The sequence below is a fragment of the Ischnura elegans genome, chromosome 8, assembly GCF_921293095.1.
Source record: "Ischnura elegans chromosome 8, ioIscEleg1.1, whole genome shotgun sequence".
Lineage (NCBI taxonomy): Eukaryota > Metazoa > Arthropoda > Insecta > Odonata > Coenagrionidae > Ischnura > Ischnura elegans.
In genome coordinates, this window is record NC_060253.1 from 51,703,999 (window position 1) to 51,729,344 (window position 25,346).

The following is a 25,346-nucleotide window of genomic DNA, read 5'->3' on the forward strand; positions in this document are numbered from 1 at the left end:
TAATCCAGTTACACTGGAATTTCAAGACCCACTAAACAAAAGAAAACAGAAATCCATAAGAAATATGATACAAAATAAGTTCCCATAGCAGCTACCGGCACAAAATTGTTAATGACATGTACACAGTTAACACTAGAATGGGTACTTAAATATTTATCACCCTAAACACTGAATATTGTTATTTAAACCTTACCTCTGCTTTCAGTTTGACATCTCGAACAGAAGCTTCTACATGTCTCATTTGTGCACGAGATACACTCTCCAGCACACCATCCATTGTATGCATTAGTTCTGGAGTTGCTAATTTGATGCAGTCTTCAAGCAGTGTCAGGAACAATTTTCCGAAGGCCACAGTATTGCTAGTTAAGGTAAGCCAACACTCTCCTGCCAAAAGAGAAGAATGTGACAATAAAAATCACGCACAATTTATGATACTGACCATAGTATTTCACACGTGAACCTTTTCCTACTTCTCCCATCATTAACATTTTACTTGGCAAGGGGAATTTTGAAAGTTAATACCCCTTATCTAGGGGTAATGCAGAAAAATGGTGTTTTTAAAGTTACACGTGTGGATGAATTTGCAATGCCAAAAAACTATGGTAGAATCTTCTTTTCAATGTCTATGTTCAAAATTAAAGAATTGACAGAAAGCACTAGATATTTGATAAATAAAAGTGCTACTAGGCTGTAAAAATAATACCAATTGCCTCCACAATTGCCAAACTCACCACATTCAGTATCTTTGCCTTCAATGAATCATTGCTTTCAAGCAACGAAAGATACACGAGGCGTGTTTTTAAAGTAAGTACCGTTTTGACAAAAAAACAACAAGTAAATTTTTTTCAAAAATAATTTATTCACTTGAAAGGCCATACTTTACTCTACTTTTCTACATAATTCCCATTACTATTGAGGCATTTATCATATCTTGGGACCAGCTTTTGTATGCCATTGTCAAAGAAGCTTGCCATCTGATAAGACAACCACTGCTTCACGGTCGTTTTCACTTCGTCATCATCGGAATGGCGCCATTACTTAGCATATAATTATTTCACCTCTTGTGGGCTAGCAAGAGATGCAATGCAAAATCTAACAAGTTGAAAATTAAAAACTTGACTATGTACATAATTGGTCAAATTATTATGGATTTCAATACATATATTTTTGAAGTACAAAGCCATTAATACAAAATAAAATTTCAAGTATTAATAAAGTAAATATACATAGTAAATTTAATTTTAAATTCTCACATTTTCTTATTTTAAAGGCAGCCTATTTATTATGAGTCATTAAAAATCCCTCAGAGACAGATTTTTCCTCAATAAATCATCAAATATTTCAAGATTTAGTGCACTAGCCAAGCTTTTTGTTACAAGATTCAGAGAAGTGATTTTGGGTTGGCGTATGAGGAAAAAAATTTCTCAACGTTTTTTGGGTGGTCTAATATAGGAACTCGTATTTCGATAAATTTAAGTTATGGCACCATGATTAATAAAGTTAAATAATGTCAGAAATGTAATTCCTGCGAAGGTTTCCACAGCGATGTTCATGATGAGTGCAGTTATCTGCGCTCTCACTACAAACAAACAAGGCCAGAGAACCTCGATAACTGCATTCATCATGTCAGAAATGTGTAATAGTTGGACTCATTCTTTTTTATATTTGGCGCACATTTCTGATTTTGAAACCATACGGAGGTTAAAACACAACATGATTGAGTTGTTAGCCATTTCAATTTTCGTCCTGATTGCAGAATCCCAAGTTTATTCATGCTTATGTATCTTCTGAGGGTAAACCCAACTGAATTTTTCTTCGTGGGTGTCCAATTTTACTGTTTGGTAGCTTTAAAATGTGTTTGTAAATTATTTCCATGCTGACATGAAGTCAGCCTAGCTTAAGTAAACGACATTACTTCCACACGTGATTCCAGATATGGAAAAGAAAATTCCAAAAATTGATTTTGATTTTTAAGTATCTATGTAATGTAATTTTAAAAATATAACTCTGGTGTTCAAAAGAAATGCACTCTAAAACTGTCTCTGCCTTACAATTAGATAACCTTACTGATGGGATTTGGTACCAGAGCACTCTAGCGGTAGAAGTCGACACTTCGTTTTATTGGCCATACTGGCAGTAATAATCCGAAATTTGAAAATATCGGAAGAGCACGGACTTGACTGCCAACACCATCGTATATCGGCTGATACTTTATATCAGTATCGCAATTGGTCCATTTCTAATTTGTATACTTACGCATAATTGAAATAATAATGCGTAATTACGAATAAATTATAACTACCATTGAAATACATTGTGTGAAAAAGTACTATACCTTTTTATTGTTTACAATCGAATTTACCATTGAAATCTCAAAAAAAAAATGAAATCACACATTACCTGAGATATGAGCATGTAGGGGTTTATCAAGACCAACAACTGAGCAGTCCTGAATGAATCTTGCTAATCCTGCCCGACTTTGTAAATTCAACGGTCTCCATCTGTCTTCTCCTGCTCGCAGCTTCACGGAGTCACACAATTTATCCTTGGCCTCTGCCAAAGATCTTGTGAGGGGTGCACGCAATAATCCATCCACTTGATAGCGAACATCCAACCCTAAATCACTGAGCTGCAAAAGAGAAATTAGGAATATACAAATTTTAACCACAATTAGTGTTAAGAGATTATGATTTTCACTGCAAATAAAACCTTGGTTAACTGTTTTCTTAAGGAAACAAATTAGTTCTTCAAAATTCAATTTAAAATTATATCATGATGATATACATATTTGTAATACATACAGTAATATCCAGATCAAATAAAATACAGATATACACTCCTGATTCACAGGCCAAGACTAGGTGGTGTACATAATTGGTAGATTAGTAGCTAACACACACATATATTTGTGTGCGTATATTGTGGGGGGTGCACAGATGCCATCCCCCCAAAATAAAGTTCCATGGCTATATACAGAGAGGAACTCTGCATGCACAAAAATGCCTACCTATAGCTTACATTGGCATTGGCCCCACCAAAGTTAAAACCAACCTATATACACAATTCATTTCTAGCACATCAGACTGGAAATCAGGAGATGAATATTTGTACCAGGTCAAGTAAACATTTTTTTAGTAAGAAAATATCCCACTAGGTTAAAGAAAGAAAAATTCTTAATTGGCCGTATAATTCTCCCTGCTCGTCAGTCACCTGCACCTCCTTTACCCCAGCACACCACCAGCCAATCACTTCACTCACGTCTTACGGACGCCAACATACTACGGAAGATCAGATCATATGAATAAAATAAGAGAGATAGATTGTAGAACAGACAGATTCCGAATGTCATTTTTTCCACAATCGATAAGAGATTATAACGGCAGCAATAGAACTCGTAAGTAGATTGCATGACTTGTAGTGTAGCCTACTAACATATGTAAAAATTAATGCATGTTTCTTAATTCAATTATTATTTCTAACAGCATATAGTAGTATAGTTTGTTATTATACGGGACGTTTTTTGGACGGTGTGGTGTGCATGTGGGAGTCCAAATGCATGCTGCATGCTGGTGATTGATCACCCCCTGCCAAACACCCTAGAGGTGGCTCGCAGGGTATTATGTAGATGTTCACTTCCCTCCCCCGTTCCCCTCTAACCCTCATTGCCATAGGTTCCCCTCTTCTGTTTAACACCCAATACTGTTTTCATCCTCCCCCATTGGCCCCTCCATCTTCAACCCTCCCCATTCTTTTTCCTAGTTATATTTTGGTTGTCCTCCCGTCCCCCTCACTTTCAGCCTCGTGTTGTAAGTGCATTTGGTTCTTCCTTCAGCACGCTGAAGAGGGTTACTTTGTAGCCGAAATACGTATACAGTGAGTCCTCGTTTAACGTCACTTACCGTTCCTGAAAAATGTGACGATAAACAAAATGATGTTAATCGAAACATAATATCCCATAAGAAACAATGTAAAAAGTGAATATCGGCTCCTAAACCTCCCAATTCCTACGCGAAAAAATTTTAGCGTATCATATCTGGGGCAATTTTTACGATGGGAATGCCAAGCTATGGCATAAATACGAGTTCCTGTCTTCATCGACGACAATAGCAGCACTGACGTAAATCCTTCTCCATTTTTGTATCTTCCCGCATTTGCTTTTCGGCTTCGCTATGGTGGTTGCCCGAGTGAGCGTCGCCTGGGCATCATAATCGCTGAAACATCGTCGCAGTTACAGGAACCAAAATTATTGTGAACTCGGCAAAAAAGTGACGACAAAAACTCCGAGTTCTACACGGAAAAATTCCTTGAAATCACTTTTTTAGGTTCCTGAAAACCATTATGTCAAGTAAAACCTGGCGCACCTACGCAAGAATTCATTTTGCAGAAATTTTTGCTAAAACCGTAATCGCAATTAAGAATAAACACACCGTTTTACACTTTGCTTACACTGACTGTATTACCGCCGACAAAACGAACAACCTGCAAAGCCCGCCGCTTCGCATTTTTTTCTCGTGCGAAATTTAAAAGCCTTGACGTTATCACAAAGCGAAGGTGCGATAAACGAATGACGGTCTCAAAATTTTCGTGACGTTATCGCAAAATGACGTTTAACGGGGTGACGAAGAACGAGGACTCACTGTACGTGTGTTTTCCTCGTCCCCTTGCCGACCCCCCCGACGACGCTCTTTTGGAGCAATATTTTTTCTACTGGAACATCAAAGCCATCTACAGGTGAGTGAACGTGTGAGTGGCTGCTCATTGAGTGCAAGTGTTTCCATGGATCACTGGCTGTCTTTAACAGGTCCATCCTGTTAAGATTCCCGGTTTTTTGTGGAGCAAGAATCCTTAGTGGAGGTCCCTACAGCCCCCTACAAAGGATCTTGTTGTGTATGTTTCTGTGAGTGTGTGTGTTTGGGCTTTCCGGTTGAGAGGCTGGTGTTTGGTCCCTCCAGGGAATTTCTCCCCCTTCCCGCACACCAACGCAGTAACTTTTCTGACTTGCAAGGTGGACGAGCAGGGAGAATTATATGGCCAATTGAGAATTTTCTTTTCTTTAATCTTCCGAGGCCGTAGTAGCTCAACCCCCATTTTTGCATCCCATTAGGTGTTTGTTTATATGTTAACACTCCAGTTTGCAACTGGAACTTAAGTCACTTGTTAACACATTGCTTAAAAATGAGACACATTTTTTAGGGATAGTAAGTACAGCAGACTCCCGATCATCCGGCTGCAGTTTATCCATGTTGCGACTTATCCATGCAAGAGTTTTACTTTTCTCTGATGTTTTCCGCGATCTTCGTAAAAAAATTAATCGGACGCAAAACCACCAGGATATTTGCATTTTAATGCAAGACTACACCGGCCTTACTATTTCCATTTGAATCCTCTTCGTAAAAGGGAATTATTTTACTTACTATTTAACAAGGAATGTTTCAAGTTTACTTGGACGTCTGCTCTGGCAAGCAGACGACGATCAGCAGTGGGAAAATACTCTTTATTAAATATATATATATATATATATATATATATATATATAAATAGTTCAAGTTAATATCGATAAACACAGAGACACAAAAAAGAAACACTCACATTGAATAAATAAACTCGTCGAAGCTATCGAAGCACTTCAGGCTTCTTCGTCAGCTGAAGAATGAAATCATTCATTCTTCAGCTGACGAAGAAGCCTGAAGTGCTTCGATAGCTTCGACGAGTTTATTTATTCAATGTGAGTGTTTCTTTTTTGTGTCTCTGTGTTTATCGATATTAACTTGAACTATTTATATTACGTGCCACGTGCATATCATATTTTCCAAAACATTGTATATATATATATATATATATATATATATATGTCATATCGTCAATGCGCAATTATTGCTGTGGCCTCGGATTGAGTAATAGAATACCGCATTTACGCAACATGTCCACTAATGCTATTCTCTCCTCCCTCTTCATCCCTAATCTCACAACCCATAGGCTCACAGCTGATTTAAAACTTATTTATAAGATTCTCAATTCCACCATCGACTGCCCAGCATTGCTCTCTTTTATCAATTTTAAAGTTCCACCCCGCCCTACCCGTTCTCATCCCCTAATCCACATGCCCTTTCCTAGACTTTCACTCACTAAACATTCGTTTTTCTACCGCATTACTTCTGTGTTGAACTCACTCCCTCCACACATCGACCCCTTTGCACTTCCATTGAAATCCTTCATAAGCCTTTCCCTATCCTATCTGTCACTGAGGTAGTCTGTCACTGCAGTTTCTTGTTGTCCTTTTGTTTTTGTAAATGTAATTATTGTTTTCTACATGTTATATTGCGTCTTCGTCCTCTAATTTATGTATTGTTACCTGGCCACTATAAAATGGCAAGTATATGCTGTATGTGGTTATATTTCTTAAAAATAAAAAAAATAAAAATAAAATACGGACCATAGGAACCGGAGATTTTGTCGCAGTCTTGGGGCATATTACCCCGTGACTAGTCAAGGTCAAACTGGAAAGGGAATGGTAGAAGTGGAGGCAGCAGGGGAAGTGGAAGTAGAGACAGCATGAGTATTAGCCAGGCACTCGCCTGCATAGACAAATTGCCAAAAGTCCTGGTTTCCCATAACCGCTGCTGTTCAATGGGTTGATTGTGCACCCATTACCAACTTGGAAGCTCTGCATTCACATTATCTAAACATCACGGTGCACAATCGCATTCAGTGACCAGGGAACCGCGTCCCACATCAGTAGCTTACTGGACAACTTGCGCAAGACGCGACTATACAGCCAGTGTGCCTGACAGTGTAGTTTCCGACGTCACGCAGGAGTTTTGAAGCATTCACGCAAACCAATTTTCCGAATCCTCGATCTCGCAGAGCTCGGATCACCGGTAACACGGGTGCGTGGTTTTCGGAAACTGGGTATTACATGGAGCAATAGAAATACAAGTACAATCATGTTTTTAATGATAACAAGATCGCGCCCAGGAAAAAAAGAAGCCGCCACTGTGAATGATACCAGGAAGCAACCTAAAACAACAGACAATGTGCATAAATAATAATGAATTGTTTGATTTAAATGAATTATGAAAATAGATGAAATTAAAGTGAAAGATTGGATTATTCGTGTTTTCCGATTACATATTTATGCCGCCTCTCCCCATCATTAGCCCGGATAATCGGGAACATGCTGTATCAAACTGTTACTACCTACATGTATGAAAAATGTGAACAACATCAATTTGTTTATTATTATTATAGTATTCTACCGATTAAGGTAGGTTTCCATGGAGTACTCAAGAAGTGATCTGGGAGCCTCCCTTTCCTTCCAGCACTGCCTTCTTTAATTCACAGTAAGGCCTACTCTCTTTCAATCTATCTAAAAATCCTGTTCTTTTCCTTCCCCTCCCTCGTTTCCCTAACATTCTACCACCTAACACCATTTTCAACATCCCCTCACCGCTAAGCACTAACTCCATCCACACCTTCTGTCTCCTCCGTATCTCATCTAAAAGCTGCCTCTCCTCGCCAACCATATCCAGCACTTCGTCGTTCCTTTTCCTCTCCGTCCATTTCACCCTCTCCATTCTTCTCCGTACCCACATCTCGAATGCCTCCAATCTTCTCTCGTCTTCTTTCCTCAGTGTCCACGTTTCCGCACCGTAGAGAGCTACACTCCAAATCAAACTCTTCACTAACCTTTTCTTTAAACTCTTACATAGCGATCCTCTTAGAAGCTCCTTCCTGTTCACGAACGCCTCCTTCGCTAATGCAATTCTCTTCCTGATGTCCTTACTACTGTATCCGTTTTCCTCTAACATACTGCCTAAATAGTTGAATTGCTCAACCTGCTCAAGTTTTTCACCACCCACCTTTATCTTGAGTCTCACATTCCTCGCTCGTGATGCTTTACAAAACCGCATAACCTTAGTTTTCTTGTGATTAATGGGCATTTCCATGAAAATGTCAACTTTTTCTCACAAATTAAAATTTAGGCTGGAAATATTTTATCTTTATAAATCAACAGCTAATTGATTGAATTTCAAGAAATCAATGTTTGAAATATTATCCACAGCCTTGCTAAAAGTGTTCAAACTATACTTCGATTCACAGAGCTTTGAAGATGTTTAAAATCATTGCACTTTGGAGGTTGACCTCGGAGTAATTCCGTCACATGTTAATTATGGGCTTGTTTAGAAGGTATTTCGATAATTAATTTTGTTTATGTACATGAAAATCACCTTCGTAAATGTTTCTTGATCATGCACAGTTACAAGTTTTCCATTTTTTTGTATTTTACAAATCAATCGAAATATCCTATTGCATAATTTTATCTAAAGGTAATTCTGTCACAAATGGAATTGCCCTAATATCAATTTGTTTGAGTGTAAATTAAAAAGGCTATTACTGAACAATATGTATTACTCTGTTGACGATTACCTTAATAACGGCAGTTAAACCTTTGTATCTAGATTTTGAGAACGTGCCTTATTCTTGCATATTCTTGCATATTCTTGCATATATATTATCTTGCATATTCATATGTACTAGGTCTTTGGGTAAATAAATAAATTGAATCACAGAGCACGAAATTACTTATCAAGAAATTGAGGTTTTAAATAGGTCAATGAGAGGAAAGAAAATCACCACGATAAAAATTTTAAAAAGCATGTGCAAAATCAGTTCAGATAGTATGCCAGACTCATCGTAAACAGGGGGTCTACTGAGTATTATATAAATTCATGGTAAATTCTATTTTTTATAATGTTTATTTATTGGGGAAAAATAAACTAATTTATGAATACCCACCTGCTCGCATTCTATCCTCACAGCAGACACACACTCTGCCAATGTTGATATGGATGTCTGTGGCATGAACACCTGTTTCACCAGATGCGATGCAAACTGATTGAGCTCACCTCCAACCCAGACAACAAAAGCTGTGAAAAAGCAAAGAGATAATCAGTTATAATCCTCTTTTCAAATATCTGAGGGGGTGAGAAGCATGGTTAAAAGTTACGGGAGTACAGTAAAATTCCACCATAAAGAGTACAACCCATAATGAGGGTAGCACTAAGCGAGTGATGTTTTGTGTTGGTTTGCCCATGTATGAGCATAGGGTAATCATTTGCATATTACAAGTGCTCATGTTTGCCCTAGAGCTATAACGAGTCCATTTCACTACGGAGGTCATCCGACATGCATAAACCTCATTAAGCCTACACCATGGGGTGGTTGAAAGTATATTTTAGATGAATTTCATCGAGGCAAGGCATCATTATGGAAGAAAAATGAAACCTTATACATATTGGAAAATGAAGCCATGTCATCTCTTCCACAATTTACTGATATCATCGTCCATCGTGCATCTATTTACATTTCTGTTTATATCTGTTTACATGTGCTACCCAGGAAAACAAAAAGGAGTAGTAATGGTCCTCTACATAAGGGTACAAAACTATATAACCTTTTACCAGAAAAATTGAGAAGTTTGTCTTCTGTAAATAATTTTAAAGTAAATCTGAAAAGATACCTGACTGGAAAGGCATTGTATAGTGTTGATGAATTTATTAACTATTGTAAAGAAAGTATGTACAGCAGACTCCCGATTATCCGGCTGCGGTTTATCCGGGTTGCGGATTATCCGTGCATGATTTTAACTCTCGCTCAATTTTTCCCGCGATCTTATAAAAAAATAAAATTGGACCCAAAGTTATCGGAATTACTGCATTAATGCTAGGATACACCAGGCTTATCATTTCCGTCAGAATCCCGTTCGTAAAACGGAAGCGATCGCGCGCTAGCTGCATTCAAGGGATCACCGAGTTCGTGTTTTCCAAGCCTAGCAGTGCGCGAACGCACTCCGTGATCACGGATACACGTCTGGCAGCAGTTGCAACCCGGGCAACTTGTGCGAGACGCGACTGCGTGGCGTGGTGCCTGACGATGTAGTTTCCGACGACGAGCAGTTGTTTTGAAGCGTTTGTGCAAATCACTTTTCTGTATCCGCGATCACACAGCTACGATAGTGAGGTTTTCGAAACCAGGCCTTACATGGAGCATTAATAATACGAGTACAACCATGTTATTGCCGCAAAAAAGATCGCGAACTGGCGAAGAAAGCTCTCATTGAGTCCGGGAAGCACGCTAATAAAGCAGAATAATGGCATAAATAATAATATATTGTTTGTTTTACGTAAATTATGATCATTACAAGACATTGGATTTGATGTTTGGGTTATCCGTATTTTCCGATTATTCGTGCCGTCCCTCCCCATCATTAGCCCGGATAATCGGGAGTCTACTGTAGTTTGATGTGTTAACCTATTAAATGAGAATTGTATACCTGTGCTTAAGGTTTTGTGCTGTGAAGTAAGTGTTGAAGTATACATGGCTGTTGTTCAGCTTTCACTATTGTGTGCTTGAAATTTGTAATGTAACTTTTTTATTTTAGGAAGATGTCTTTGTTTTTTTGAGTGAACATTATCTAAAATACCAATTATGTATTATACTTGACGAAGCCTATACCATTTACACACTTGTATTGGTTCTTTTGGCTAATAAAACTATTATTATTATTATTATTATCTTTATTTCCTTGACTGGGGACTGCCTTTTACCTCGAAGCAGATGAAAGCGGTATCACACCTGAATACAATGTAGCACTGAGGTTTCTACGGTGACTATCCATGTTTAAGGAGACTTTTGGGGCTTCTTTCTCAAACCATAATTAATTATATATGGCGAACGCTTACCATCACCAGGACACAGCACTTATATGATGGTACGCGACCTCCACGATCTTGCGATATCTTAGATATTGATGGACTAACCCATGGCGGCACTAGACAGTCCCGCGAGCAGCTTCATATCCTCTCACTGCGCAGTGTCATTTTTCATATCTCATGGATTGCCTAAAAGATACTCCATGCCCACGGAGCAGGAAGTACTCTGCAATTCCTTGAGACTAGAATGGTTAGGTAGCAACTTGAGCAAAAGGGTAGTTTCCTTCATCAAAGAAAACGAAAGGCATTGATTGCGATTCGTTACCCACTATTAGTGTATTCATAATACACAAATTATTTGGTTTTTGAAATACCGGTTTAGACAAATGGCAAGGGTCAAATTTTATCCTCATTTGAAAAAGGCCAGATTGGCACCCATGCGATTCCACTCCACGTGACGTCACAGGGACCTAGTTTCTACACGAGAGGATAGGAGTTATACATCGTCTGAGGTTACCAATGCATGCATGAGGCACAGAGCTCAGGGAAACATGTCTTAATAATCACCTATTAAAACTGGCTAAGGTCGGAAAGTTTTCTTCGTTTGATAAGGTATTAATAAACCTTTTTTAAGCCAAGCGCTACCAGCCAGCAAGGTACTCAGCTACCCGCTAGCATCCTGCGTCCTATCAGCGCACAGAGCCTCGATCAAGGTCACCTTACAAGGCGGGAGGGGGAACCAAAAATGCGTCGCACGGACTTTTTCCCATCATTCCTACTTACGCGTCGCGTTTTTGCGCACTTGAAATTTTACACTTTTCATTCGATCGCGAAAAATAGATATCTTCATTTAAAAATCTAAAAGCGTGAAATACGTACTCCAGGAGTAATAATCTTTCGATTTAGGCAATAAAAAAATAATAGAAAACCACCCTATTATTTATGAGTTACACGAGGAATAAAATATGCACACCGCATTCATGTGTTTTACTTCTACCGTTACAACCAACACAAGTGAAATTGGCATGAATATAGTCAGAAAAACCTCGAGTTTGAGCTCATTGCTCTTTTCATTTTGTATATGTCACTAACGTTGCAATTCTACATAAGATAACACTAACAGTGAAAATTTGTTGTTAAGTTATATTATGCTCAAGAAGTGGCTCATCCTTTGCAGTCCACATGACAGCAATAAGGACTGGCAATTTAAGTAGTGAGGCACCGTTGCTCGGTGAAAACAAGTGGAAGGGGATTCTAATTCACTGCAAGTCTTCTCACATGAGCTATGGAGGATAGTATTGAGAAGCAATATTGAGATTTTTGCAGAGAACATTGCAGATGTAGAGAACATTGCTTCAGAAAAGTATGAATTTAACATATCCAAACTTCAACTTTTCACAGTTTGAATTTAATATTCTTGGTATTACAGAATTAATAATTTCTACTCATTATTTAAAATGTTATGAGTACAAACAACAGTAGGAAAGAGCAATAATCTAACAGAGCTGGAGAGATTGTGGACGTCCCCCTCCCCAAGATGACAATTTGGGAGAGAGCACTTCAGCTGCAGAATTTCTAGGGATGCACAAGTAGCACTTTTCGATCTCGAGTCGAGTTGAAAACTACTCACGAGTATCGACTCGAGTCATGGTGATTTCTGGACCACGCAATACAAGAATTCATGCTCCAACATATTCTCATTTTTATAATCCCCACGTGAATTTTCTACACTGAATGCTTGGCTTGATGTAAAAAAATTATGATCGTTGATGGTGATTGTCACCAAATTGGGAAAAACCAGCATCGTTCGGCAAAACCTTAAAGTTGCACATTTTTTTCTTTCGGAAATCTTAAGAATTTTTACCAATGCTCTCGGCGTTTCAATAAACAAAATAAGGTAGGGTACAAAAGTATCGCATGAGTATGAGCGATGAAGTGGTCCACTTGGATTATTCCGAGTACGCCGCCGGATTGGAAGAATGGCCTCGTCGGCCAGCGCGGCTGACAAAAAGGTATTCAGTACTCGAATTTTTAAGTACTCGCACCCCCCAGGGATTCTCTATGAATCCACTGCTACGTAATTGCTCACAAGGAGACATCACAAGTATGATGAACGGGATCTGAATGCCAATGCTATTTTCTGAAATTGTACAGATAATGTAGAAAAAAAGGCCACAGCTTTCTTCCCTCTACGGTTCATGGGATATTCGCAAGTATAGATTTGGCACACCATCGCTTCCCTAGAGTAAATGCCATTCTACAGCAAGCAGCATAACCAAGTGTGCTCATATGTCACGTGCATCCCAGGTTTGATTCCTGGAGGAGTCAAATTTTTTTTCTTTATAATAATATTAGAAATCACTGCTACAACCCATCCCCATTCATTTATAACAGTCACACCAGTATTTTTCTATTTTCATCTTACTTTATGGATTTTAAATGGAACTCTGAATGGTCCCCTACCACGCAAATTTGGGGACAAACATAACTATAAATGAAGTTCCTGGTCATGCATTCATCTATGTCCCAGCTATTGCTGCCTCAACCTCTTCCTATTTTTATAATCCCAACTCTTTCTTGTCATCAAATAAACATAACTGGCCATCCTCACATTCAATCACTAACCCTAACTGGCTTCCCCCTCCTACTATTTATGGGCCATCAAGTACAATAACCCTCTGTTCCAGAAACCTACTCAAGTGATTCTTGAAATGCTAATGCTAAAATAGGCACCCATGTTCAAACAGTTGGATATCGGTACCTTGCTGAGGCATTAGTAAGGAGCATATATTAGCATATTAGTAATTACGCAGCTGTGGAGGAAAGGTTATAGGGGTAGGAACTCTTTGAAGGGCTCAAGAAGGCATATCATAAAGGAGACAGGGTGGATGGCAGGACATTCTTTGCTTACCATTAATGCATATGTAAAAAAATGAATTTCAGACAAATTTTCGAAAATATGCAAAGTGTAATAGGCTACTGTCATATTCCTTGCCAAATATCTGTTCCCATTTTTTCCTCCTTTTTCCTTTTCCCACGTTCCCAACCCCCCACAACGTAGGGTAAGACATGTTGCAAACGGGATCTTGCCATGCACCTGATTCAATAACAGAAGTGCTGATGAGAGGGACGATGGCTCCTAGGGGCACTCGGCGTGGGTACGCGAATGAAGTAACAATAAAAGTGTGATTGCTCAGACATGTGACTTCTTCCTTTTTCAGCGTGACTTTCCCTATACTCCTTTGGACGACAAGGATGAGAGAGCCATGGCGACTTACAAGAGCAAGTAATTACACCATGGAAAACCCAATCTTTTTCTCTTAAAACCCAAAGTTTTTATCCTTAGTCAAAAAGTATGGTTAGAAGAGCATAATTTCCAATTTTCACGAAAATGACATTCCCTTTGCCGGAAACCCTGACAGTGAGAGAGGATAAGGGAGCAAGGAGAGGGTTTTAAAACAAACCTCTCCCCTGCCACGAAATATGTTTCAATTACCTAATACCGTATCATTTTAGAGGTTCATTGAGCTCCCTCCTCCTAAGGCTACAGCCTAGAGAATATACTTAACGCATCATGAAAGGCTATTAAGGTTTTCCATTGGGTAATTGACAACATGGTTCCCAATGCTTCAAAAACTGAGCCAGTTACCATACTTGGGACTGATTCATATTAGGTCTGTGTAATCATGCATTACTTATAGTCATTATTGGTCATCAAGTCTTCTCTGATTGGCCAGTTTGTGCCTTTCTCCACCAAATCACGTGCTCTTCAGGCTTAAAGACATTGCTGAGATTGATTGATTTGAATTGATTCTTTCATTAATACCTCACAGAACTTAGTCCCCCAGCACAGGATTTTTAATGACTATCTAAAGTAATACAATGGTGCCAGTTGTTGTGAGCTCTGCCACCTCAGGATTCTCCCTTTTTGAAATGCCAGCAGCCATGTCAACATTGACCTAGTGGGAAACCCAAATAGCCTTCCACAGTGCCAAAAGCTGGGAGAACATTTCATATTTAACTCATACTAAACCTTTCCAAGGAGGATACTTGTCAAAAACTTACATGAGGTGCAAGCTGGAGAAGATGGAAAGGCACGCATAAATTCCCTTGCCATATCTGCCAAATTGGAAAAGAAGACACTAGATTGCCTGTGAACATACAATGCCGTAGCACCTTCCCTTTTCACTCTTCGTAGTTGTGCTCGTAGAAGACTGCTGCAGAGCAAAAGTAGCAGCTCACAAGCCTGTGAATCATACATGGATAGATATGAATCATTACAAACTTTTTCCAGGTAGGCATAGTCAAGAATTGGATGGATGAGGCAGATACTTTGTGGATATCCATTATGAGATATGACGTGAAACACTTTGCACTTACCACATAAAATTTATTAAACTACAGTCAACATGTTTCGCTGCACTGCAGCATTATCAAGACTAAACCAAGAAATTAACCATACCAATATAAATACAAAATTACACACTCGCAAGCATTTGAGAAGGTGGGGGTGGAAGGTGGGGTGGAAGAAGGGAGGTTTGGGAATTTTAAACTGACCGTTGGTCTGGGGTGAGGCAGGGGAGATGGTGACTATTTTCAGGTGGTCAGAGGGTTTTTTTCCCCATTAGCTGAGGGTGGTCAAGGAGCGAAGAATGGAAGGGAAAAACAAACAAGGAATGGAAGTCATTAGTTATAACATCTTTCCTACTAATGGCGGAAACGATGTACAATTGTTCCCAAATGTCCATTTTTTTCCCTTTTTTAACCCATGGCAGCATTTCTGTGTCATGTCGAATGTAGTTTAATAAATTTTATGTGGAAAGTGCTAAGTCTTTCACTTCATATCTCAAGTAGTCAAGAAGTTTAATTGTTGAAATTACGAACAGAAAAAAATCAATCTCTTTGATCTGGATAAAATAAGGATTTGCTAAATTTCATTTTTAGAGTGGTAAAAATAACTGTGAGAGAATTTAGAGGTTTAGAGTTTGAAATGACAAAATAGCAGATGGAGGCATCCAGTAAAAATATTTACCGCATTATATTTAGATTTAGTACATATTGAGAATTATACAATACAGATTCTGATATTATGATACATCAGTTGATATTTATAGTTAATGGCTATTGGCAATTACTATCTGAATATTTAGTGGCCATGGTGAAATTGAAAAAATAAAGTGTGTTAAATAGGAGTTGATTACACTTGGATATTTTCAAAACCTTATTAAGCAATGTTCAAAAATGCTTGAAAATTCCCTGTAGCCCTAAGAGAACTTCACTCCCCTTTTTGAACTTTGAACACAAACAATTCAGTCTGGGATAAAAGAAAAATAAATGGTAAATATCAATCAGGGATACCTGAGAAGATCTTCCAAGAAGGTTGAGCAATCGAACAGCCCGCCTGGCTGCTCTAAGTCCACCTTGCAGAGATTTATCTGGTGACACTTCAAGTTCCCTAGTCAATGCCTCAGTCAGTGCTTTTCCCCTTGCTTCAACTTTGCGCCTGCATGAAATAGAGGATAAAAAGTTACATCCCTGGGAACATAATATTATTAAAACTAAACTAGTCATAGATCCGGAATGCCACAATACTGTGCCTACAGGCAGTCTAACATATAATAATAATAATACGCTGATTTAATTATCAAATTTTACCTGTGTTTTCTCAGACGTAAAATTTTTATGACGTAGAAGAATTATGATGACAAGGGATCTAATCTGCTTACCATGAAAACTTCAAGATAATAGCTTAACTTTTAAACAAGTTATAAGCTAAAAGAAAAAGACAAAATACAGCTGGTTGAGTTGCAGCAACACAACCTCATTTTTCTATTACAACTACGATTTTTCATTAGGTTATTTCCAGCTGGGATGTCAGCGGTTAAAATGTCCAGCTATTACTGAAAGAGGGGATGAGTTCACAATAAAGAAAGGGTGAGACAATGTGAAAGAGGAAGTGATTTGTCATATTAAGAGGGAGGGCATCACATTAGGTATTGCCAAGAATCAGACACACAAGTCAGTGGAAGATTAAGGCATTGATCGATAGGCAGATTAAGTGAGAAGATGGGTCTGCGATACCATATCTATACAAATTGAGGAGCCTATACATTGAGATGTTTTATTAGGAGGAGCAGTCGAGTAAGCATGGGACAAAAAATCCATTTACTCTGTCAGAGAAGTGGGCTGTACGCGAGGTCTTTTAGAAATTTAAGAACTTTTCAAACTAATATCCAGAGTGGCTAGAGTAGCCATAGGAAAAAAAAACCACAAGAATTTTAAAAGCTAATGTTCTAGCATATTTAGGAAATAAGAAAGAAACCCTAATAAAGAAATACATACATAAAAATGGATTAAAAAATAACTAGCTGTTTAAGGTAATAATAAGACAACTATACTGACTTTATATCTTGCACAACTGGATCATCTTCACCACTTCTAGACTCAAAGTACTCTCTGGCTCGTATGAGCAAAGCGTGAGCATCTTCAAAGTGGCGTTGAGCAATGGAAACATCCAGATCCTCTGCCACCTCAGCCACCCACTCCGGAAGTTCTTCAACCTCTTCATCCCTACTGTGGCTTTCATCATCATCGTCATCATCCACAGCATCTACAAAGGCTGAAAGAAAGCAACAAAATATTTATTGAATGCATATGAGCACATATTTCCCAAAATTACACTTGAAATCAACCCCCCTCCCATCTTTCATTGATTGCATATAAAGCCCTCTACTTACAAACATTGGACTCTCGAACTTTCAGAGGTACGAACACACAAAAAATTAAAGCGTGCCCAAAATTTCCAATTTCAAACCTTAGAGGTTGAACGATGCAATGCGGTGTGGCGTAGACAAACTCTCTTTTTGGGCAGAGTCTACATGAAGTATCAATTAAACCGTTGTGAACTCAGGAACTGTTCAGAGTTTTACCAGTTCTAATTTACCTCAGGCAGCAAAATTTTTTCGGTTCCAACCTCGCATGCTCAGCAAGATCAATTCGTCACCATCATGAGTTAACACAAAATTGTAATGTGATGTTGCATTCTGCAGGATAACTACGCTTTTTGTTGTCTTGCTTAGGTTTTTCAACTTACAAACAAGGTCTAGGATTGCATTTGTTCATATGCCGAGGACTTAATGTAGTGTTATATCTAATATGACCACAGAGAAGGTATTCTTAGTACTGGTGCAGGAATGCATAAGAAATGTTCCCAATTTTAATTCATATTTTAATAAATTGATACACATCAGTAAACCTAAAATATTACTCGGTAATTACCCAGGTATGTAATAATCTAAAAGCATGAGTAAATATTTCACCTTAACTTTCATGTTTTATTGATGTTGACAATTAAATTAATAATCAATCCATTTCTAAGTTTTTGTGTTCACACGTTGAACAATTTAGAACTACAGCACTTATTGTCAGGGATTTAATGAGTGCATTTAGAATCAAATTCATACTTATGTCCAAAGTGGCTAGCAAGCATGAAAATAAAAAAATACATCACTAACTTTATGCTGCCAATGAACTTGTATTCACATACATACATAATTATGGCTGCACTAGTCTCGACTATCTAGCAATTACACATCTAAAACGTGAAGTGAATGAACCAGTAGATGATGAACCCCAATACAATTCACGCACAAGCTTACAAAAAGGTAAGACATGTAATTTATCGCTGATTGATTAAGTAAGGAAGGACTAATTATAGGAATACTGACTTCGGCCAAAGTTGCGAAAATGCAACATTATGTTCCCAATCCAATTTTCGCTTAACGTTGACTTCCACACAAAATGTTAGCTGTAATATCTATTAAATGAAATGTTCATGCATGTATAGATGAATAAAACATTTAATAAAGGGAATAGTTACTCTTATGAAAACATATTTGTCTTGCGTATTAGTTGACTTGATAATTTACACATTCAAGAGTTTTTTTTAATATTGAAATATTAATATAAAATCATTCTTACACCTCACTAAAATCTACTATATCTGCTAATCTACTAAAAACCTATATTCATCGAAAAAATAGAATTCTATATTAATAAAATTCATTTTTTTTAAATTGTTTGCATTCCTTCATAATGCTGTGTTTTCGCAACTTAAGCCGTAAATAGGTTAAATACCATGCATAAAATTTTTCTTTAATTACCATTGGTTGTCAATTGAAGAATCTTTAAAATTAATCAAGAGGTTTTTTTTGCCGCTGATTGTTGTCAGCTATACTACAGCATATGTCCAATTAAACTTCAAACATTCCTAGTCAGCAAGTAAATAAAAGTAATGCATTTTACGAAGGGGACTTTAATCGAAATAACAAGTCTGGTGTAGCCTTACATTAAAATGCAAATATCTTGGTGCCTTTTGAACCTGATTTTATTTATTTTTTTTAAAAAGATCACAGAAAACATCGAAGGAGTGTGAACTCAGGCACTGTTAATCCGCAGGATAAACCGCACGTGGATAATCGAGAGTCTGCTGTATTCAAGTCAACAATAAAGTGATGGGATGCTACGTCATCTTTCATCACCAAAACCACATTCCATTCACCGATTTTAAAGCAGTGATTTGTATTCATCACCTATTCTTCATTAAATCTCAAATTTTCTTTTCTGATATTCTCGATGGCAATTGATACACTCGAATATATTTCATTCTTTTAATGTTTATAACATCAAATCATAAATACTGAAACTGTCTACACCCGTACGACCTTAGGACCATGACAGTAATAAACATCGAAATGTTAGCATAGATAGAACATATTTTTAATGGGAAATAAAAGTGACCGGAACAAAAATCACAAATTCGGAAGAATGCCTTGAATCTTGCTCAAGATCCAAGTTTTTTTTTCAAATTTTTGCTCCAATTTGCTTAACTAAAAAAATCCTTGCTTGCACAGCCCTACACATAATGGAAAGCCATCAAAATTACATACGGTTTTTAGATTCCACCGATGATGCACGAGGAGGTCTAGTTGGAGAGCTCGTACTGATTGCAACACTTTCCCTTTTCTGTTGCTCCTGGGCTAGCCTAGCCTTTTTTGCCTTTTCAAATGCCTCCAACCATTCTTTCTGGAATATAATGACAGATACATTTAGATATTAAACAAATTTAAAAGACAGGAAAGTTTAGGATGATTCAATATAGTTCATAGTTTGTGAACTTTAAAATCTCATGATATTTGACAAGTTAATTTTAATCAAATTATTCTTCCACGCCCTTGAAGAAAAATTAAAAAATTATTTTTGCCTTCATCAAAATGTCACCATCAACACACATACATACAACAGGAAATAGGGAAGTTTCCTTCATCAAAGAAAACGAAATGCATTGATTGTGATTCTTTACCCACCATTAGTGTATTCATAATATACAAATTATTTGGTTTTAGATATCCCCATTTAGACGAACGGCAATGGTAAATTTTAACCGCATTTAAAAATGCCAGATTGGCGCCCATGCGATGCCACTCCACGTGATGTCACAGGCAGCTAGTTTCTATTAAGTCCAACCTAGACTATCATCTACTTACTGTGCCTCAACAGTGTTTTCCAGTTGTCTATCTACCTAATTTCCCAGACATTATCATGATAACCAGTACCTATATTTTCCTCACTGATATGAAGCCTAAATAACCTATCAAATTTCATTAACCGAGAGTTGAGGATTCAATGAAAATGAATCATTTGATTAAGAAATTGAACTGATAACTGATGCCAGGAACTGAATCAGAATTCCTTCATTAAACTTTATTAATAACATTACTAAACAATGTCAATAAAACCCTCAAAAAACAAAACTCATCCTTCAATAGTAGAATCATCCATAGAGTGTATCTGAGCTCATCTAAGACAAATGAACAGGAGAGTCACTCATTTAGAAGTACCAATCACAAGCTAGAGCACTGACACTTTTCAAATGCCATTTATAAGCTGCAGACCTTCCTTTCAACTCAGAACTATCACTTTTCCTACCTTATTACAATATTTTACCGCACAATCCAAAAATGTGGAATTTTTCCTCTCAAATGTATCAGAATGGTAAGTAAAGAGTGGATAGTATCACAGAGTCATGATTTAAAATTAATTGCACAACCCAGCAGTGGCAATTAACCATTTACAACAAAAGTAACCAAGCACGTCAATCACCATACCCTGCCAGTGGAGGGCTGAGACCACGTTGATAGAAACACTTTACAGCCAAAGTGTTGCAATATTAACTACTATCCATCAGAACTTAGAGCAGCTGAGGTTAAAAAAAACATCAGAAAAAGCTTCATACATTTCATACAATATTATTTCATAGTGATTACACAAGCCTGAACGACAAATCATCAGTGACAAGATAGAAGACATGAAATTTTTGGAGAAATGACTAACAAATAACCACAATCAATATACATATGTATATTCAAAAGAATATTAGCATAGTTTACCTTGCTTTGGCCAGTATTGCATTGGAATAATCTTGTATCTGGGAATACAAGCAATTTGAAGGCATGCCGAACACTAGCGAAGTCTCTAACGTTGACCACAGCCAAACTAATTAGTTCGTGCATAGCTTGGAACTTATATCGTACAGGTCCTCGCCTGAAAGAAAAATGTGGATTCTCATTAGGAAAATCAATAATGTAATAGGGTAGTTTCCTTAATCACAGAAAACAAAAGGCATTGATTGTGATTCGTTACCCACCATTAGTGTATTCATAATATACAAATTATTTGGTTTTAGAAATCCCACTTTAGACGAATGTTAATGGTCAATTTTAACCTCATTTGAAAAAGGCCACGTGATGTCACAAGGACATGTTATACGAGTAGATAGGAGTTTTACATCGTCTGAAATTACCAATGCATGCATGAGGCACAGAGCTCAGAGAAACATCTCTTAATAATCACCTATTAAAATTACCTATGGTCGGAAAGTTTCCTTTGTTTGATAGAGTATTAACAATCCTTACTTAAGCCAAGCGCTACCTGCAAGCAGGGTACTCTACGCTACCGCCATGCTCGACAGCAAGCAGCCTGCATCGTAGCAGCGTTCATAGCCTCGCACCCAGGTGGCCTCATACAGCAGCAGCCAGACGTCACACGGGCTTTTCCCAGCATTTATACTTAGCTGTCTATTTAAGGTATTAATAATCCTTATTTAAGCCAAGCGCTGCCTGCTAGCAGCCTGCATCACAGCAGCACACATATCCTCGCCCCAAAGTCACCTCACACAGCGACAGCGGGAACCAGAATGACGTCACACAGGCTTTTCCCAGCATTCATACTTAGCCATCGCATTTTCGCGTGCTTGAAAATTTTCACTTTTCATTTAATCACAAAAAATAGATAACGTCATTTAATAATTTAAAAGCGTGAAATACGTACTCCAGGAGTAATAATCTTTCGATTTAGGCAATAAAAAATAGGAAACCACCCGATTGTAAAAAGGTTATATTTATTTTACCAGGATGGTAAGGCCCCCGATTCTCTTAAGCTGATGAAGGATTTTTTTTTAATTTGGGTGGAGCCAGATGCCAGTCAAAGTAAACAGGAACAAGAAATGCAAGAATGAAACTCAAGAACAATTGACATTCAAGTATTACAACAGCCTCACTGACACAGAACATTCTGTTTGATTGGGACACATCATGACTGTTGATTAAATTAGACATAGCACAATATTTTTACAGAATTTATTTCTGCACAATTTGTTTCATCAGAATGTATTCACTAAGTATAAGGCAAATACCACCAATGCATCGAATGGCCGGTCTATATGGCTTATTGTGTGAATTTACAGGACAAAGCCAATGGTAATTATGCAATAGGATTCTGTTGTTGGACTTTCGTAACACGTAAGTAGCAGCCCCTAATATCCAGTAACTCAAATAACCAGAACATACTGGACCACAGTTTCACTGAATGAACATTGGAATGCTTGCCAATACAAATAGTACTCACTTTATGGCATGATTTCATTCAAACCATAAACCTGAATCATTCATAATGCAATCATGATTTTCTCTCCTTTATTGGGATATTTCCAATGACAGCTGAAATAATTGACAAGCATCTTCTGGCCTGTGGGTATAGTAATCCTTTTAGTATTGTAGGAAGGAGAGAGGATAAAGTGCCCCTGCAATAAATACACAGCCAAACAGTCAAATTAAAGCACCGTCAAATTGCAGTTGTGGAGCTGGTTGCATAACTTTGGGCTCTTTCATCTAAGTGCAATTTTTTTCTTTTGTTGAAAATATTGTTTTGCTGAATTGTTTTCATGCTCTTGGCGACCTGCACCGGTGTCATTTGTCTGTAATTCTATTTATTTATTTCTATTCTTCTATTTATCTACCAATTATGAAAATGTAAAAAGCTGTACATTTTTTTTTCTCAAGGGCCTCAGTGCCCACGAAAATAAACGAAATTATTATTATTAATATTAAAAGGTTGCTGGCCCATGACCTAGGCAACAGCCAAATGAGCCTTACCCTGAGAAAAATACAGTGGAAACAAGTGAGAATGAAATTTCAACACTCAGAGCACCACTCGGAGTTGGGGAATCAACGTAAATGATGCAGCCCAAGTCATGTTCAGGCATGGACTTCTTGTGTATAAAATAACACCTTCATATGACTTTTATTGAATGGTTCTAATGGCAGGGATCTCCTTCATTTTTCCCATTACACATTTATATCATCATTTCCGACCCTGGAAACATAATTTTGTCTAAAATACCTTGGAGATCACAGTGAGTGATTGCGATACCAAGCAATGCTTGGAATGGAATTAGAGCTGAAAACATTGAATAGTGCCATGAAAATAATTGGAAAATGGACTGCAAAGCTGAATACATGATCAAAAAAGTTTTAGCCTACACATCATTTTTATGGCCACAAAGAAAGAAAACTAACCTCAGTGGGATAGAAAAATAGATTGTGTGATTTCAGAGCTAATAGAACCACTTAACTGATTCTCATCGTGTAATTAAACACAATTAAATGGAAGTGATCTGAAAATGAAGCTGCATTAGAAATAAAAAGAGTGATTTGACCTGAAATTTAAGGGTTGAGGTACAACAAAGCTGATCTAAAATATATGGAATATTTGAAAAAAAATGGGAATGTATATTAAGATAGCAAATATATGGAATCACAAGAACAAAGATACCTATATAACTAAAAAGAAATGAGCGACTATGATACAACAGACAAAACTGAAAGATAAAAAAGCCAATAATACGGAGAATTAAGTGACACTAAAACTTTAATTCATCTACTAAAGTCGTTACGAGTTTACTCAACCATTTATTTCACACACTGAAACATTAGTATTGTGAAAGATTAATATTGACCTCAAGTAAGTAAAAGATGCAAGAGGTTTCAATTGCCATGCCCATCAACACATGACTGTAGATATATGACAGCTTAGAATAAAAAATACAAGTTTAACTACATCAATGCAACTGTTAATAGCTTTCAAATTGTGTGATGTGGTTATGAACTTGATGTGCTTCAACGACCAAAGAGTCAAAAAATATTAAGAAGCTAATTTTTCACCAACCTATTGGGGACCCAGGTAGCCAACATCAGCCCATCCGAGAGCAGATAACCGTGTACCCTTTGCAATGCAGTATTTTCACAAGGATCAAGTTCTAATAGATCACCATCATGAACGAGTTGTCGCCCAGGCGTCTCTAAAAGGCTCTGAAAAATAAGATAAGAAGTTAAACTAATTCATAATAATGAAATTCACACAGTTCGCTTTGTCTTCGACTACGTTATTTATACAGAATCAATAAGTGATCATTCACTAACCACACATCCTTCAACTTTTTCAAGAATAGAAGCTAATTTCTGACGATCTTCATCTTCTTTGCGTTCCATGTCCTGCTTCTTAGAGTCTTGCTGATGGTCATGCTTTGGACCTTTGTCCCCAAGAAGGGACATTTCTTTTATAGAGCTAAATAACGATCTCTGCTCCGCAAGCATATGTGACAGTTGGTACATTTCACTTTCAAGATCTAAATTTCGTTAAAGATAAACTTCAGAGCCACGACTAAAATAATTATTTCATATGCTAAAATAAGTTTTCTAAACCAGTCCTTGTAATTAGTTCATTGCCCATTACCATGATTGTGAACATGCATTAAAGCTTCAAAAGGATACGAGATATCTCCTTCGCCGTTTCGATGAACTGCATATAATTTTGGTACACATTTTTCTTGAGAAGAACATTTGTTTCTTCCGATAGTGCCTGAATCTTCTGTCGTTGCTTTTGTAGCTCCTGTCCACCCACACAGCGCTGTGACAAATCCTTAACATCTGTGAAACACGGTGAGAAAATTACATTATAGCAGTATAAGATCCACAGACATAAAATACACTTCAATGCCGAAGCATAAGATATTCTAAAGTAGTTGTCCTACATTTTTCCGGGTTAAAATCCGGAGAACCGATTTTCTTCCCTGAAGAATCGGCCATCTTTGTTTACGCCGATGACAGTTGACTGACGATGATGCGATGGAAATAAGTGGGCGGACACCAGCGGAAGTGGGTTAATCGAATACATAATGGGTCTATCATTTAGTCTGGTTCCAATCACACTCGTGATTCTGGGTAGTCGCGTTTATTA

At 37.5% G+C, this 25,346-nt stretch overlaps 1 protein-coding gene across 1 annotated transcript in view; it reads right to left on the minus strand.

Moving 5' to 3' along the window:
* LOC124164549 (exocyst complex component 8) overlaps positions 1 to 25,247 on the minus strand; it is a 31,235-nt gene extending 5,988 nt beyond the window's left edge. The window contains exons 1-12 of the mRNA XM_046541922.1: positions 25,141 to 25,247; positions 24,881 to 25,036; positions 24,530 to 24,735; positions 24,276 to 24,418; positions 21,161 to 21,314; positions 19,661 to 19,796; positions 17,115 to 17,331; positions 16,071 to 16,215; positions 14,778 to 14,958; positions 8,797 to 8,927; positions 2,401 to 2,629; positions 194 to 384 (exon numbers count right to left, since the gene is read on the minus strand). Of these exons, the coding sequence (XP_046397878.1) occupies positions 194 to 384; positions 2,401 to 2,629; positions 8,797 to 8,927; positions 14,778 to 14,958; positions 16,071 to 16,215; positions 17,115 to 17,331; positions 19,661 to 19,796; positions 21,161 to 21,314; positions 24,276 to 24,418; positions 24,530 to 24,735; positions 24,881 to 25,036; positions 25,141 to 25,195 (1,944 nt within the window). The 5' untranslated portion in view covers positions 25,196 to 25,247. The remainder of the gene's footprint in view (positions 1 to 193; positions 385 to 2,400; positions 2,630 to 8,796; positions 8,928 to 14,777; positions 14,959 to 16,070; positions 16,216 to 17,114; positions 17,332 to 19,660; positions 19,797 to 21,160; positions 21,315 to 24,275; positions 24,419 to 24,529; positions 24,736 to 24,880; positions 25,037 to 25,140) is intronic.
* Positions 25,248 to 25,346: the final 99 nt, after the last annotated feature.